General features: G+C 38.5%; 1 protein-coding gene across 1 annotated transcript in view; it reads right to left on the bottom strand.

The window, feature by feature from the left end:
• LOC124776939 (semaphorin-2A) overlaps window positions 1-16,651 on the bottom strand; it is a 169,766-nt gene that overhangs the window by 45,456 nt on the left and 107,659 nt on the right. Inside the window, exons 3-4 of the mRNA XM_047252161.1 lie at window positions 14,391-14,537; window positions 11,647-11,763 (exon numbers count right to left, since the gene is read on the bottom strand). Of these exons, the coding sequence (XP_047108117.1) occupies window positions 11,647-11,763; window positions 14,391-14,537 (264 nt within the window). The remainder of the gene's footprint in view (window positions 1-11,646; window positions 11,764-14,390; window positions 14,538-16,651) is intronic.

Below are 16,651 nucleotides of genomic sequence, written 5' to 3'. Positions count from 1 at the left end.
GGAAGCATATCCTGCAAAACACCTCTATTTGGATTTAAATCATTTTCCAGTTGGCTAGCAGGCTAGCAGTGTCGTTACCATTGTGGGCGGGCATAGGGTTCAAGCGTCGTCCCCAACCATGACGGCGCTTGTCCAAGGCTTCTTTAGTTCTGTCCTGAACCAACTAATCACACTAAAAGGGGGGTTAGCCCTATTAGTGGTTTGTTCTTTTCATCGCCTTTTACGACTGGCAGAACATACCGGAGGCCTATTCTTTTCCTGGGCCTCCATGGGTGGTATTATTATTATTATTATTATTATTATTATTATTGATGCAATATCTTTATAGTCTTGCTTTTAAAATTAGTATACTGGCCTTTACACACTCCAATTATGCAATCTGACACTAATTATTCAATTTATTTCTGGATTCATTTACAAAATAGTGATATAACTTGGTGAAGATTCTTCTTTTGTCAAGAAAGTTTGTAAACTCTTTTGTTTTGTAAACTCTTTGGTATATTGTTAGTAGCGCAGAATGTAGAGTGTGGCGGGCATGCCTCTGATGGAATCAGACATGGTTTTATGTTTGGCAATAACAATGTAAATTTCTGTTTTATGGAAGTGGGGATTGTAAAGTCAGTGTGACATAGAAGAATGGGATAAAATAAAAAAACTCGTAGAAACAGAGATTACTTCATCAGTTATCTAGTCAACTGGAAACCACAAAGTCAAAATTTCAGCCTCAAGAATCTACTCCTAGATGTGATGAACTGCAGCCAACGACGAGAAAATGAAGTAGTAGGGGAAAAAATAATAATAAATAAATAAATTACTTGTACATCTTACTCCGCTCGAAGCGTTTGAAACAAAGCAGTGATTTTGAAGAGATTAAAAATTTACTGGTGATGTACGGGAGGGTAAGATTTAATTGTGGGCACCATCCAGGATCAGTTGACTGATAATTAAGTTTTGTCTGTTGCAGAAGAAGGAAGGACAGTTATTTGTGTCAATTGCAGTTTATGTGAAATCCAAATCATTCAAAGGAAGAAGACCAAAAGCTGCCTAACAAGGTCGTATCAACAGTGACGAGATACTATCAACAGTGATGGACTGGATGAACTGAAGGAGGACTTTATGACTACGAGAAGGGACATCAAAAAGAAAAGATAAGTACAAACAATTTGTGAAATAATTTTTTTTTTTTTTTTTTTTTTTTTTTGTGTTATTGCTAGGAAAATGAATAGAGATGAGGGTAGTAGTGATGAAGTGAAAGCTGTAGGACCCAGCTAGGACATATTTGAACCAAGTAAAAGTGTAGTCAGCAAAGAAACACTAAAAACTGATATTTTGCTGTTCATTTTGTCAAAATTAGAGGAAATGTAAACAGAAGTCTCAAAACAATAGTAAAATGGACAGGGTACAATACAAAATAGACCATCTTCGTAATCAGGCTTCAGAGCTAAAAAATGGATTGTCAGGGGGATTAAAACATGTGAATGAAAAAGTTGATGTCTTAGAAAATAAATTTATTGTTTTGGAAAATGAGTTAGTTGCCCAATCTGCACGACAGACAAAGAATGTTAATGATATCAGAGTTGAACAGAAGGCCTTTGTGAAAAAAAAATAGAACAGAACTTTACTAGTTTAGATCAAAATTTTTTAAATGTTGAAAACAGTATGCAAGCTAATGTAAATGTTTTAGATCAAAAAAATTCAGCAGCTCAGGAAAACTGTATTCCAAAAAATCTGTATTCAAGCAATGGTATTGTGTGGTCCAACATTGCTATAAAAATTTTTCCATCAGACAATTCACATGCAGTGGATTTTCTGTATCACTGTAGAGATAGTTTTGTTTCATGCATGAGTGGCAATCAAAAAATTGAATTTGTTAGAAGATGTCTTGAAGTGAAGATCTGTCTTGGGTAATACTAAATTTAAGTCAGTGGCAAACATAACAAAGTTCTGAAAAAAGTTTTTTAAATAAATTTTGGTCAGAAGCTGAACTGGGGAGAATTAAAAAAAATGGCTCTTGTGCACTATGGGACTTAACTTCTGAGGTCATCAGTCACCTAGAACTTAGAACTACTTAAAGCTAACTAACCTAAGGACATAACACACAATCATGCCCAAGGCAGGATTCAAACCTGCGACTGTAGCGGTCGCGCGGTTCCAGACTGTGGCACCTAGAACCACTTGGGGAAAATTAAAAGTGAATTTCTGAATGATCCTAATTATAGGAATAGGGACAGTACTCTGAAAGAGTTTCATAAGAATCAACTTAAGAAATTAACGCACCTTGACAAACCATTTGACGAAATGACATTCATTGAAGCACTCAAAAGGAGATTACCAGAAAGGCTGCAGTGGGATTTAGTACACGGACGATTGTCTTAAACAATTTTTACGATCTGCTGACAGGCTGCATAGGGCAGTAGAAAGAAGCATTTACCATAATAATCGAAATGATAGAGATCACAATAGTAATAACTACAGAAATAATGGTAACTTCTATCAGAATCAAAATGGTAACAGAAACAGAAATTTTGAACATCAGCAGAATTCGAATCATGGGGATAGCCAAGGGCAATTGAATAGGAGAAACAATCATAGTGGTAACTATTCAGGAAACGGCATTCCGCCTCAGTGAAGGTCCTCAGTTTTGGCACGAGGAAACACAACAAGTACAGGACCCCCAATTTACACTTACAATTGGACAATAGTAACAGTGTTAACAACATGGCACATTTATCTGAAGTTGAACAGAAGGAACATCTGATTTCTCATTTATGTTTTGACAAAAGTTTTGGGATACTATGTTTAATTATAGTATGTAGGTGCTAATCACAAACCAGAATGTGAGAGTAATGAGCATTTTGATGTAGTATGTACTAATGATTTCTTCTCTTGATCAGAAAACAGTGTTAATGATGTATGTAAATCAGAGGATGACTGTATTGGATCTAAATTAGGTGGTATTTTTCATATAGATGTGAATGAGAGCCATGAAATAACTGAGATTGGTAAGTCTGAGACTGGTAGCTTATTGCAGATGAATGGAAGTAAGGTGTGTGACTTGTTACTGATGTTGTTGTTGAAGTAATTTTGGAAGAATATTATGATGATGATGATGAGTATCTGGTACTTGTGGAGTTTAAAAATAATGATGTTTCAGTGTTATTTGTGAATACAGGTAAGGTAACTGATTTATGTGATGATGTAAGTGAGAGTCATGGAATACCGGTCCAGTCAGAGCAGTTTTTCATTAACGTCATGCAGAGTAATGATCCAAACACTAAAGGCGGGGTATCTGTAAGCCCAGAGAATAAAACTTAAAACTTTATGAAATTTGTTTGGGACCAGATTGATGATAACATAGATAAATGCGTTCTGGAATAAGTTAGCTGTGGTTAGCCAAAGTTTTTATACAAATTGGTGGAATGAAGTGAAAGAAGATCTAAGCAGGAATTGTACTTTTGACAGTAATATGTTTTGTGTTCCTTCTGTAATAAGTGATGTTTGTTGTTCTATGGAATCCATTCAGTGAGTTCAAACTTTACCTGACAACATGAGTAACCTAAATAATGCTGCAATACCAGTCAAGTTGATAAAGCCCTGCAAAAACAGTATGGACTGATGAAATAGTAAGTAATCTTTTACATGAACTGCCTAATAACAGAGATGGTGAGTCAGATACTGGATCTCCTTACACTAAGATCAAGACTGATCAGTGGGAAAAGAACTGTTTGACTGATACAGGTTGCCCGATTTGTGGTGCATCTGAACAATTTAGAGACGAGATCCAATATAGTAAGAATTTTGTGAAAATGCCCATTTCATGTGTAAAGATATGAAGAGCTACTGGTAAGCAAAGCAAATATGTAAGATGTCAAGTACTGTTAACTTCTAGCATAGAGGACAAGACATATGAACATAGATGCATAATGATACCTAATCTAGAAGAAAATATACACTATGTATGTAGATTTATAAAACTATAGAACTAAGTTTTATTTATCACGAATGTAGTGTGTAAGATGATGTAATTTTTAAAGTTCTATTTTATCCACTGACTGAGTTTAAATCTATTTGTAGATTCATAAAACTATATAATTGTGTTTTTTTGTATGTAAGATGATGTGATTTCTAAAGTTCAATCTTGTCCATTGAGTGAGTTAAAATCTATGATACACTATACAGTTATGTTCTGTAATAGATTTGTGCTTTAGAATTTGATACATATACGCCACAAGACTAAATGAGTAGAACCTTTTGCAATTTTGAAATGGGGCAATATTCATAATTTTTACTGCAAAAATTAGGAATAGTATCTTAGTGTATCTGTGTGTATCACCCTGTTATTCCATTTTTTTTTAATTGCATTTAACTCTGTTCATTAATGTTTCATACGTGAGTGCTTTCTAATTTCACCTGATGTAAATCCTAAATAACTGATTTCGGAAAATGATCAGAGACAGCGTATCTTATGTGATGTGAAGAAGGTACTGAACAGCATATTTATTACACAAAACAATGTTTCAGTATTTGATGTGAATGCTAGACAGGAAGTTACCTATGCATTGAAGTGTGTGATGAGAACTCTTAGAAGGAAACTGAAAGATGTGGATGGATCCACTCCCTTCACTGCTGTATGGCTGTAACCTGCTGGACCAGTTGACTTAGAAGAGATCATAGATGTTGGGTAATGTGCTCGAGCATCTATCAACTACATCAGTGTTGTGTCTGAGATTTGTAATCTTAGCCAAGACTGCTAAAGACAGTGGTATTTCACAATTCATGTATGTTTTTTCAAGTAAGGTGATTGACTTTCTATTACATGGCTCCGTTTACCTGTATTTACCCTGAGTATTGCAATATTGTATCTGATTGGAACTTGAGTTGTGAGCAGACATGGCCATCGCGACACTCTCTCACTCTCACTCACTCTCTCTCTCTCTCTCTCTCTCTCTCTCTCTCTCTCTCTCTCTCTGTGTGTGTGTGTGTGTGTGTGTAACTTTAAATCAGTATGTATTTCTTTTAAATTGTAAATAAATCTTCTAGATCTCTACATATTTAGGTTAGTTTGTATGGACAGTTAGCAAATAGTGTGGAAGACATTTACTAGTTCGGACAATATATGTAACAAGACGTAAACGTGTCTGCTTTCATACACTGATTTTAGTCCTCAAGCTACTTGATTACGTCATCATTCAAAGCTATTTGTGGCTCTGTTTACCTGTATTTACCCTGAGTATTGCAATATTGTATCTGATTAGAACTTGAGTTGTGAACAGACTCATGCTTAACTCCATTTTGGAGAGCCATGGTCATCGCGACTCTGTGCGTGTGCGTGTGTGTGCGTGCACGCTGTCAATGAGAGCGTAGAACCATTGCTTGATGCTAGGTGCTTCTTAAATTGCTCTTTGCATATGATCGAACTTATAGATATAATTGTGAACTTTATTCATTTTGTTGCGTCGAAACATTTTTTGCTGGTTGTATCTGGTATGGTTTGGATTCATGGGTCGGTCCCCACATCATAAACTTAGGCCCTAATATTTTTCCATTATTTTGTTCTGTCATGAATCAACATATCCTTAAGTACTCTGGTTTATGCAGCTGAGAGATTTTGCACTATATGTCGACTCACCGTTGAGTATATTCTTCTGGTCTGTACCCGTCATTGGGTTTCTCGATTTGGCTCACTCGTTGTACACTTAGGTTCTGAAATTTTTCTCTTCTCTTTTGAAGATTTTTATGTTATGGATGTAAACTTACAATTTGTAACTCTAGTAATTTACCTGGTCTCTGTAATTATATCATAGTTTAGTGTTGCAATGTTGTAGTTTTGATTTTTTACTATTTGTCTTGTGACAGTATGTTAAACAGATCTGAAAACCTGAATATGATATCCTGATATATGTATACATTATGACTTGTTTAGCAGATATTTTTGTTATGTTTTCTGTATATGTTATGTATCAGATATTTCTACACATCTGTATTCTAACTTTTTGCATCATTTTGTACACCGTTTGGCAAACCTTATGGTCTGTCACAAAATATTGTAAACACATTGTTTCCAAATTTTGTGAGAGGGGGATATTGTAATGGGACATCCTCCCACAACATTACCTTCCTTCTCTAGAAATAGCTGATACAAGGAATATTTTTGAATCTTGTGTAAGTGAACATTATCTCAGCTGTTTAACTAAATAAATTTCATTTGATTTTATGTGCGATGTGTTATACCTCAAGCTAAAATGTATAATAAGAAATTAACATGTTACAATCAATGTATACTCACTCCTTATGTAAAGTTAAAATAACTCTTCCATTAGAAATATTTGAAATTACAAAATATCATGCATACTTAAAATTCCTATTATTAATTATGCAATCTGATGCTAATTATTCAATTTATTTCTGGATTCATTTACAAAATGGTGATATAATAACAGTTATCTAGTCATCTGGAACCCCTTGGTCAAAATTTCAGCCTCAAGAATCTACCTCTAGACGCGACAAACTGCAGCCAACGATGAGAAAATGAAGATAAGTAAAAAAAAAAAAAAAAAAAAAAAGTTATTTGTACATCTTACTCCTCTTGAATCATTTGAAACAAAGCAATTATTTTGAAGAGACTAAAAATGTACTGGTGAAGGGTTGGAGGGTAAGATTATAACCACTACGCCCAATCTAGGGATGCAGAAGTTTGTTGTTTATACTCCAATGAAGGGGGGTGACCAATCTTGTTGGAAGAGGAAATCCTTGGAATCAGCAGTCAGTCGTGAAAACAACCATAACTGCAAGAGGTGCCCATCACAGTCTTCTCACAGAAGAAAAATGGCCCTTATAGCTTCGTGTGTGACATTCCATGGAAAACATTAACCTTCAGTGAATCTTGTTCATGCACCACAATTTCACGAGGATTTCCAGTACCCCACAGCCTCATATTGTGGTGAATAACATTCCCACATAAATGGAAGGTTACTTCACTGTTTAATATCAGCTTCAAGGCAAAATGATCATCCTCAAGTGTTTCCTACATTGTAATGTAAAAATTGAAGGTTGCAGAGATAATCCTCCAGTGTTAATTCTTGCTTGATGTGCAGGCAGTACAGTTTGAAATATGCCATTGCAAAATTTTCCACATAGTTTGCTCTGGTATTCCAAGAGTTTGGTTTGTGTAGATTGTTGATATTTCTAGACTCCGTACAAAATTTTCCCTCACCTTCTCTATGGCTGCAACTCTTACACTTGGTCGAATGACTCTTTTCTGTTTGGCAGAGACAACCAGTGTTCACAAACTCTCAATTACATGGTGGTTCTTGCCCATAGTTCCTTGTGAATGCATGCTACAGGTAAACATCTCACATATTCCAAAACACAACAACCCTTATCTTACTTTGTTACCATTTTGTCAAGGAACTGACTCAATATGCCAACTGGTGGGCAAAATGCAAACTCAGTGAGTTTATGGCTCTTTTCATGCGCCAGTCATATCTGTACATGGAAAAATTTGCAAAATAAAGAATTTTGTAAATGAATGGATCATTTCTAGTAGCCTTGTATGTCAGGACTTGTTTTTTTATTTTCTAAAAATCACTGATCTTTACATGAATATTCCACACTTTAATAATAAGGAGTTCAGTTTATTATAGTAAATTCAATACATCACTAACGTGGTCCAAATTCACTACTTGCTCAATAGACTTAGGAAAAAAAGGGGTCAAATTTTTCAATGCTCTGATTCTTGCCAACAGGTCTTCCTTAAATTGAAATGATACCTTCATTCTTTCCCCTGCCTAGTTACTTTCATGCTAATTAAGTACCTGACCAATAACAACTGATGCATCTCAACAAGGCTTGGGCATTGTATTGTTGTTGATAAAGATACCAATGGTAAGGAACACCCAATCACATTACCATCAAAAACTTCAACTGCAGCTCAAATGAGGCACTTGCAATAACATAAGGCATCCAGAAGTTTCTTGACTTTCTGTAGGACACAAATTTTCGTTTGCCAATGGACCATAAGTCACAGGATCCCGAAAGATTGTCAGTGCGGATGTGGATGTCAAGCCTACAGCACAATTCTGTTTTATCTTGTTACCTGTTACAATATGAAAATTTATTCAGTAAAATTTCTTGGAAAGATAATAAAAAATACTGATTATTGTATATGAAGATAGTAACTGCTCTTCAAAGAACAGATACCATTGATGACGGTGCAGCTTCTCTAGAATAAATGATAATTAACTGAAACTACGTAATGTACCTAATAGATATTTGCCCATCCACTCATTACTCATGCCCACTAAGGTGACAATTCCCCTAAGAGTTTGAGCAATCTGTGCGCATTCGCGTAGATGAAGGTTAATGGCCAGGTAGCCTTTAACTATATATGAAGATAGCAACTGTTCTCGAAAGAACAGATACCATTGATGACCATGCAGCTTTTCTAGAATAAATGATAATTAATTGAAACTGCCATGTAAGCAGGAGATCCCGGGTTCGAGTCCCGGTCGGGGCAAACATTTTCAGCTGTCCCCATCAAGGTATATCAACAACACCTGTCGGCAGCTGAGGGTTTCAATTAATTATCATTTACTGATTATTGTGTTAATCTTTGTGAAGCTTTGTGAGTAAATGTACAAATACCATTATCAGATGATCAATTCAACTGAAATCTAAATAATGCTTTACTAAGTAATTATTACTACCATGATAAGATCTGTCCTGGAATATATTTCTTGCTCAAAAATTTTAGAAAATGATGTCAGGAGTAAAGTGGATTGGTAATTATTGCCATTACTCCTACTAATTTTCTTGTGAATGTGTTTAACAATTGTATATTTCAGTCTCTCTGTTGTAATTAATTGCAGATTTTTAGTGTTGTTCCCACTAAGGGAATTCTTGATTTTGTTTATGGTATAATTCCCCAAAGCTTCGAATGAATAAAAAAAAATATTTTCTTCTAAAGTCTCAGAAATTTCTTTTGATTTAACTCTACATTACACTCTTGTCTACAGCAAAACAATCATTACTAAGGATTTATAAGTAAATCAGAATAACTCGGACAAAATCATGTATTAGTGCAGTAAATGGCAGTTTGTCTCAAATGTGAATTACAGCAAAGGGGGAAAATCTACAGTATTTGATTAAACCAATGCTAATAAGCACATGGTTTCAGTTACATCAAGCATTTATGTTCAGTTACACCAATTAAATGTTTGCGGTCGTTTTACAAAGAAATTTGATGTTAGATGAACACACAACATCGGCTGTTGGAGGACTGAATGGAAGACTATGATTTCTTGTCAACCTTCTGGAAAATGTCTCGTGTATACACAATGAGTTACAGATGGAACTCAACTAATATAAATGACTGGGTATAACAATTTGTAGGGATACAAAATGGAACAATTACATAATCTCACTTGTAGGTAAAGCAGGCTACAGACTGCACTTCATTGGTAGAGTGCTAGGGAAATGCAATCAGACTACAAAGGAGACTGCATACAAAACACTGGTGTGACTCTTACAAGGGGAGGCCGCCAATTGTGAAATTCAGATTCAATTCAACTGCACATAATAAAAGCTCATGGCCAGAGGTGTAATGTGGCAAAGCACCAAGATGCACTTCTCAGCCACTGTCGAGAAAATCTCTCTCTACGATTAAGGTTTAAGTAGTTCTAAGTTCTAGGGGACTGATGACCACAGATGTTAAGTCCCATAGTGAACGTGCTGGAAAGGTAGGGCGACCGCGTACGGCAACCACAGAGGGCAACGCGCAGCTAGTGCAGCAGGTGATCCAACAGCGACCTCGGGTTTCCGTTCGCCGTGTTGCAGCTGCGGTCCAAATGACGCCAATGTCCACGTATCGTCTCATGCACCAGAGTTTACACCTCTATCCATACAAAATTCAAACGCGGCAACCCCTCAGCGCCGCTACCATTGCTGCACGAGAGACATTCGCTAATGATATAGTGCACAGGATTGATGACGGCGATATGCATGTGGGCAGCATTTGGTTTACTGACGAAGCTTATTTTTACCTGGACGGCTTCGTCAATAAACAGAACTGGCGCATATGGGGAACCAAAAAGCCCCATGTTGCAGTCCCATCGTCCCTGCATCCTCAAAAAGTACTGGTCTGGGCCGCCATTTCTTCCAAAGGAATCATTGGCCCATTTTTCAGATCCAAAACGATTACTGCATCACGCTATCTGGACTTCTTCGTGAATTTGTGGTGGTACAAACTGCCTTAGACGACACTGCGAACACCTCGTGGTTTATGCAAGATGGTGCCCAGCCACATCCCACAGCCGACGTCTTTAATTTCCTGAATGAATATTTCGATGATCGTGTGATTGCTTTGGCTATCCGAAATATACAAGGGGCGGCGTGGATTTGCCTCCCTATTCGCCAGACATGAACCCCTGTGACTTCTTTCTGTGGGGACACTTGAAAGACCAGGTGTACCGCCAGAATCCAGAAACAATTGAACAGCTGAAGCAGTACATCTCATCTGCATGTGAAGCCATTCCGCCAGACACGTTGTCAAAGGTTTCGGGTAATTTCATTCAGAGACTACGCCATATTATTGCTACGCATGGTGGATATGTGGAAAATATCGTACTATAGAGTTTCCCAGACCGCAGCGCCATCTGTTGTTGAAAATTGTAACTACCGTAATTTCGAAAGTTTGGCCGCCTCAATATGTTTGTTTGACCCATAGGAGAGTGTCACGAAGATGCTGAAAGAACTAAACTGGCAGATGTGTGAAGACAGGGACAAACTATGCTGTGAAAGTTTACTTTGAAAGTTTCTAGAACTGGCTTTAAGAGTTGAATCTAGGAATTTGCTACAGCCCCCTTACGTATTTCTCCTTAGGGTTCATGAAGACAATAGCAGAATGTCAGACTAATTATAGAATGCATAGAGGTGTATCAGCAATCATTCTTCCACCACTCCATTTGTGAGAGAAACAAGAAAAAGTCTTAATAACTGGTACAAGAAGACATACCCTCCGCAATGCACTTCGCTGTTGTTTATAGAGTATTAATTTAGACGTATACATTGTAAATAAGAACTTCACATTTCTAGTTCACCAGTAATAATGGATGGGTTAGTTGGCATGGAAGAGTTACTGAGATGCTCGTGGATATTAAACAGTAATCACTGAAAGAAAAGTAACATTCTAGTTATGAGAAGCTGTTGGGTAGATTGTGTGAATCTGTATCCAAAAAAGTCTGTATATTTAATGTAATGACCATAAGAACTAGATCAGGAAGTTTACACTATGAATGGATGCCAGAAACATTTGTTTTTTCATAGCTCTGTTCAAGAATGAAACATTAAGGGTATTACAAAATATCCTTTGCCACACGTTGTATACCACTTAGCAAATCCTCAATTTACAAGGGCACAGAGCTTGTTCTTCTGCTTCTTTTTGTTATTATGAATGTCTTGGTCCTGCATAACATTATTACACTAAAACTTTAAAAAATTTATAACTTGTGTGTTATTACAATTTACAAAAATATTCTTGATTGCAAAAACTATGAAGTTCTACAGAACAAACATCATTAGAGGATGAATTTTTTCAAGGCTAAATTGATTAACATTTATTATTTATAAAAAGTTGCAATACATACGTACCTGAATTACTAAATGGTCAGCATTTTTTCCATTGCAATCTTTGTTATATCCTTTCTCACCATCCTCTGCTTTGAGAACTGATTGGATATGGCCTAAGTTGTTTACACTTGCTGAAGCCTGCCAAGGAGAAAGTTCAGATCTGAATTCATCTAAAAGAGCAATACACTATACTGAATTGTCACTAATGCACCTTTGCACAGGCAGAAAAATAATGCATTGATGGACAACAAAGGAGTGAAGTAACAAGCTCTCTCTCTCTCTCTCTCTCTCTCTCTCTCTATCTATCTATGACACACACACACACACACACACACACACACACACACACACACACACACACACACATTGTGTTGAGGCATTTGACTACTGCCACCTTTTCAAAAACATAATCAGGGTACTGCTATTAAAAAAACTACCATACTGAAAGTACCGAGTGATCAAAAAGTCAATATAAATTTGGAAACTGAGTAAATCACAGAATAATGTAGATAGAGAAGTACAAATTGACACACATGCTTGGAATGACAAGGGGTTTTATTAGAACCAAAAACATACAAAAGTTCAAAAAATGTCCAACAGATGGAACTTCATCTGATCATAATAGCAATAATTAGCATAACAAAGTACAACAAAGCAAAGATGATGTTCTTTACAGGAAATGCTCAGTATGTCCACCATCATTCCTCAACAATAGCTGTAGTCGAGGAATAATGTTGTGGACAGTACTGTAAAGCATGTCCGGAGTTATGGTGGGGCATTGGCATCGGATGTTGTCTCAGCATCCCTAGAGATGTCGGTCGATCACGATACACTTGCGACTTCAGGTAACCCCAAAGCCAATAATCGCATGGACTGAGGTCTGGGGACCTGGGAGGCCAAGCATGACGAAAGTGGCGGCTGAGCACACGATCATCACCAAACGACGCACGCAACAGATCTTTCATGCATCTAGCAATATGGGGTGGAGTGCCATCCTGCATAAACATCGTACATTCCAGCAGGTGTTTATCAGCCTGGCTGGGGATGATGCGATTCTGTAACATATCGGCGTATCTCTCACCCATCACGGTACCAGTTACAAAACCAGAAACACGCATTTCCTCGAAGAAAAAAGGCATGATAATGGTAGATGTGGTAAATCCAACCCATACCGTGACTTTCTTGTCATGCAATGGAGTTTCCACGACAGTTCTAGGATTTTTGGTAGCCCAAATTCTGCAGTTGTGGGCGTTGGCAGACCCTCGGAGCGTGAAATGAGCTTTGTCGGTCCACAACACATTACTCGATCAATTGTCATCTTCTGCCATCTTTTGAAATTCCCACACCGCAAATGCCCCGCATTTCACTAAATTGCCAGGTAACAGTTCATGATGCCGATAGATTTTGTACGTACAGCATCGGAGGGTACGCCTAAGTGCCAACCAAACAATAGTGGATGGAATGCCGGTGCGACGTGTGATTGCACGAGCACTGACTTCCCCGTGCATAGACGAACCCGCTACAGTCTCCATTTCTTCCTGAACTGTCTCAGCAGCATTACGCCTTGTGCTCGGTTGGCCACTATGGGGTCTATCGTCTAAACAACCTGTGGCTTGAAACTTCGAAATCATTCTCGCTACAGCTGCATTTGTCAACAGACCTTTGCCCATTCGAATCCCCTTCCTATGGCGATAGGATCGTAATGCTGAACTAGCACATTCCCCATTCTGATAATACAGCTTCACTAAAAGCACCTTTTCAGGTAATGTCACCATGCTGCGACTGCTGGCGCATCTGATTCTCTCTCTCTCATTACAGCTCCTTTTATACACGATTGTCATGCGCATTCACTGACGTTTTGCTGTCCAGCGCCATCTGTTGGACATTTTGCGAACTCTTTTTTTTTTTTTTCCCCCGAAAACCATGTCATTCCAAGCATTTGTGTCAATTGTTACATCTCTATCTACATTATTCCATGGTTTATTAAGTTTTCAAATTTATACTGACTTTTTGATCACCCGGTAATGCCAGACTGAAACTTACACCTAGTCTAATTAGGTTAAGGCAGAATACATATGATCTTGACCATACATATACAGAAACGAAACTACATTTATTCAAGAAAAGTATGATCAAGCAAGAAGAACCTTTAAATCAGACCTTCTGCACTTGAAGAAACAGATCAAGAATGATGCAATAAAGTATTCAGCCAACATGGGTAGAACAGGCTAGAGACCAATCAATAAACATCATAAAACAAACAGCAAGGTGTGAAGTGAACCAATCAGCATTAGGGATGGCCACTTAGAGAAAGATCTAACTGTAATATATAATTTATTCAATATGCACTTTTTCTCTCCTTTTCATCAACCCCCCAATTACAGGTCTACAGACTGAGACACCAAATAATATGTGTAGGGCTAAAATTAGTGGAGGTGAATCAACAAGAGATAAGAACTTAAGCCAAATACTCAATTGGATGGGATGGTCTCTCAAGTATGGTGGTAAAGAAATGTGCCAATGAAATTACTAAACCCTTTATCTATCTTATTAACTGCAGTATTAGTGAAAATATAGATCCAAATGCCTTAAAATACATGTAATGTAGCCCCACACATTTATACAGAGAGAGAGAGAGAGAGAGAGAGAGAGAGAGAGAGAGAGAGAGAGAGAGAGAGATAAACTGACTCAGATTAAGTTTCTAGACATCTGTACATACATTCCTGTATAAAGGTTTTAAGCCTGTCTGACTACCACCACCTTACCTGAAAAATAACGTGACCGCCATTTCCCCCGTCTCCTCCATCTGGACCCGCTTCTGCATTACTCCAAAGGCGAAGAAAGGATATTGCCCCATCTCCACCTTTGCCTCCAACAGTTCTCACAACTTTGGCATCTACAAATTGCTGCAACTATGAACAATATTAACAATTATTGTTTATTGAAGCAATTAGTGACAGTCTTCAGCATTTACAGGAGTAGTACATAAAAATATATACAGTTGTACAATATTCATGGTAAAAGGTAAAAAAAGGATAGGTTAAAAAAAGTCAAACAATGGAAACTGCAGGTAGGAATATCAACAATGTAGGAAAAGATAGATTGCTACTTACCATAAAGAATAGATGTTAAGCTGAAGATAGGCACAATTAAAAGACACATACAGAAAGTTTTCAGCCATGGCCTTCATTGGAAAAAGAGAAACACATACCATTCAAACACGAGCAAGCACATCTCATGCACACATTACCACCAACTCCAGCAGCTTGGGCCAGAATGCAACTATCATGTGGGATGCAATGAGCAATCTGCAGGATGGGGAGAGAGACGAACACTATCTGGCGGAGTGTGCAGGACTACAATCCCAACACAGGGAGCGGCAGCAGGTAGTGAGCCAGGGAAGTGGAGAAAAAATTAGCAAAAAAGGAGAGGAGTGGAGAAAGATGGGCGGGCATGTTGCAGAGGGCAGCTAACAAACAGGGTGGAATACTTAAATGGGGAGGAGATGATAGGACAGAGGGGCTGGAAACTGTTGGGTGGAAGGTGTAGGGACAGTATGTTACTATAGGTTGCAGCGCGGATAATTACAGGAGTGGAGAACGTGTTGTAAGGATAACTCAGATCTCCGCAGTTCAGAAAAGCTGGGGGTGGAGGGGGGGATACAGACGGTGCAGGTAGTGAAGTAGCCATTGAAATCAAGCATTTTATGTTCAGCTACATGTTGTGTCACAGGATGGTTTACTTTGCTCTTGGGCACAGTTTGGTGGTTGCCATTCATCCTGGTGGACAGCTGGTTGGTACTCGTACCAACATAAAATCCTGTGCAATGACTGCAGCAGAGCTGGTAAATGACAAGGCTACTTCCACAGTTGGCCTGACCCCTGACGGGGTAGGATAAACTATTGATAGAACTGGAGTAGGAAGTGCTGGGTGGATGAGTTGGGCAGGTCTCACCTAGGTCTTCCACAGGGATATGATCCTTGTGGCAAGGGGTTAGGATTGGGAGTGGCATAGGGATGGACTAGGATGTTATGCAGGTTTGTGGGGCACAGGAATACCACTTTAGGAGGGGTGAGAAGTATATTGGGTAGGATGTTCTTCATTTCAGGTCAAGATGATAGGTAATCAAAGCAGTGGTTAAGGATGTGGTGCAGTTGTTGGGGTGGTACTGGCTGACAAAGGGGACACTCCTTTGTGGCTGTTCCTTGTGGCTGGTGGGAGGTTGGAGGGTGTGAGGGGAAATTGCATGGGAGATCTGTTTGTGGACTAGGTCTGGGGTGGTGCCTGTCTGAAGACATTGGTGAGACCCTCAGCACACTGAGCAAGGGAGTTCTAGTCCCTGCAGATATACGTCGCTGGGTGGCCAGGCTGTATGGGAGGGACTTTTTGGTGTGAAAGGGATGACAGTTGTCGAAATGCAGGTACTGTTGGTGGTTAGTGGGTTTAATGTGAACAGATGTGTGGCTGGAGCTATCACAGTGGAGGAGGTCAACATCTAGGAAGGTGGCACTCTGGGTTGAGGAGGACCATGTGAAGCAGATGGGAGAGAAGGTGCTGAGTTTGTGAAGGAATGAAGATAGGGTGTCGTGGTCCTGAGCCCAGATCATGAAGATATCATCAATGAACCTGAATCAGACTAGGGTTTGGCATTCAGGGAGACTATCAAGGTCTCCTCTAGATGGCACATAAACAGGTCGGCATAGAAGGGTGCAATGTAGGTGCCCATGGCTGTGCCATGAACTTTTTTTTTTACCTTCCCTTCAAAGGAGAAGTAGTAGTAGTGGGTTAGGATATAGTTGGTAAGTTGTATGAGGAATGAAGTGGTGGGTTTGGAATCTGAAGGACATTGGGAAAGGTAGTATTCAATAGTGGTAAGACCATGGGCATGAGGGATGTTGGTGTATAGGGAGGTGGCATCATCAGTGACGAGTAAGGATTGAGGAGATAAAGGGGTGAGGATGATGGAGAGTCAGTGAATGAAGTGGTTGGTGTCTGATGTGGGATGCTATATTACAGGCAGTTGGTT

This window comes from Schistocerca piceifrons, chromosome 2 (assembly GCF_021461385.2).
Source record: "Schistocerca piceifrons isolate TAMUIC-IGC-003096 chromosome 2, iqSchPice1.1, whole genome shotgun sequence".
Lineage (NCBI taxonomy): Eukaryota > Metazoa > Arthropoda > Insecta > Orthoptera > Acrididae > Schistocerca > Schistocerca piceifrons.
The sequence above is the reverse complement of the archived record's forward strand: the minus strand, read 5'-3'. Positions and strand labels throughout refer to the sequence as shown.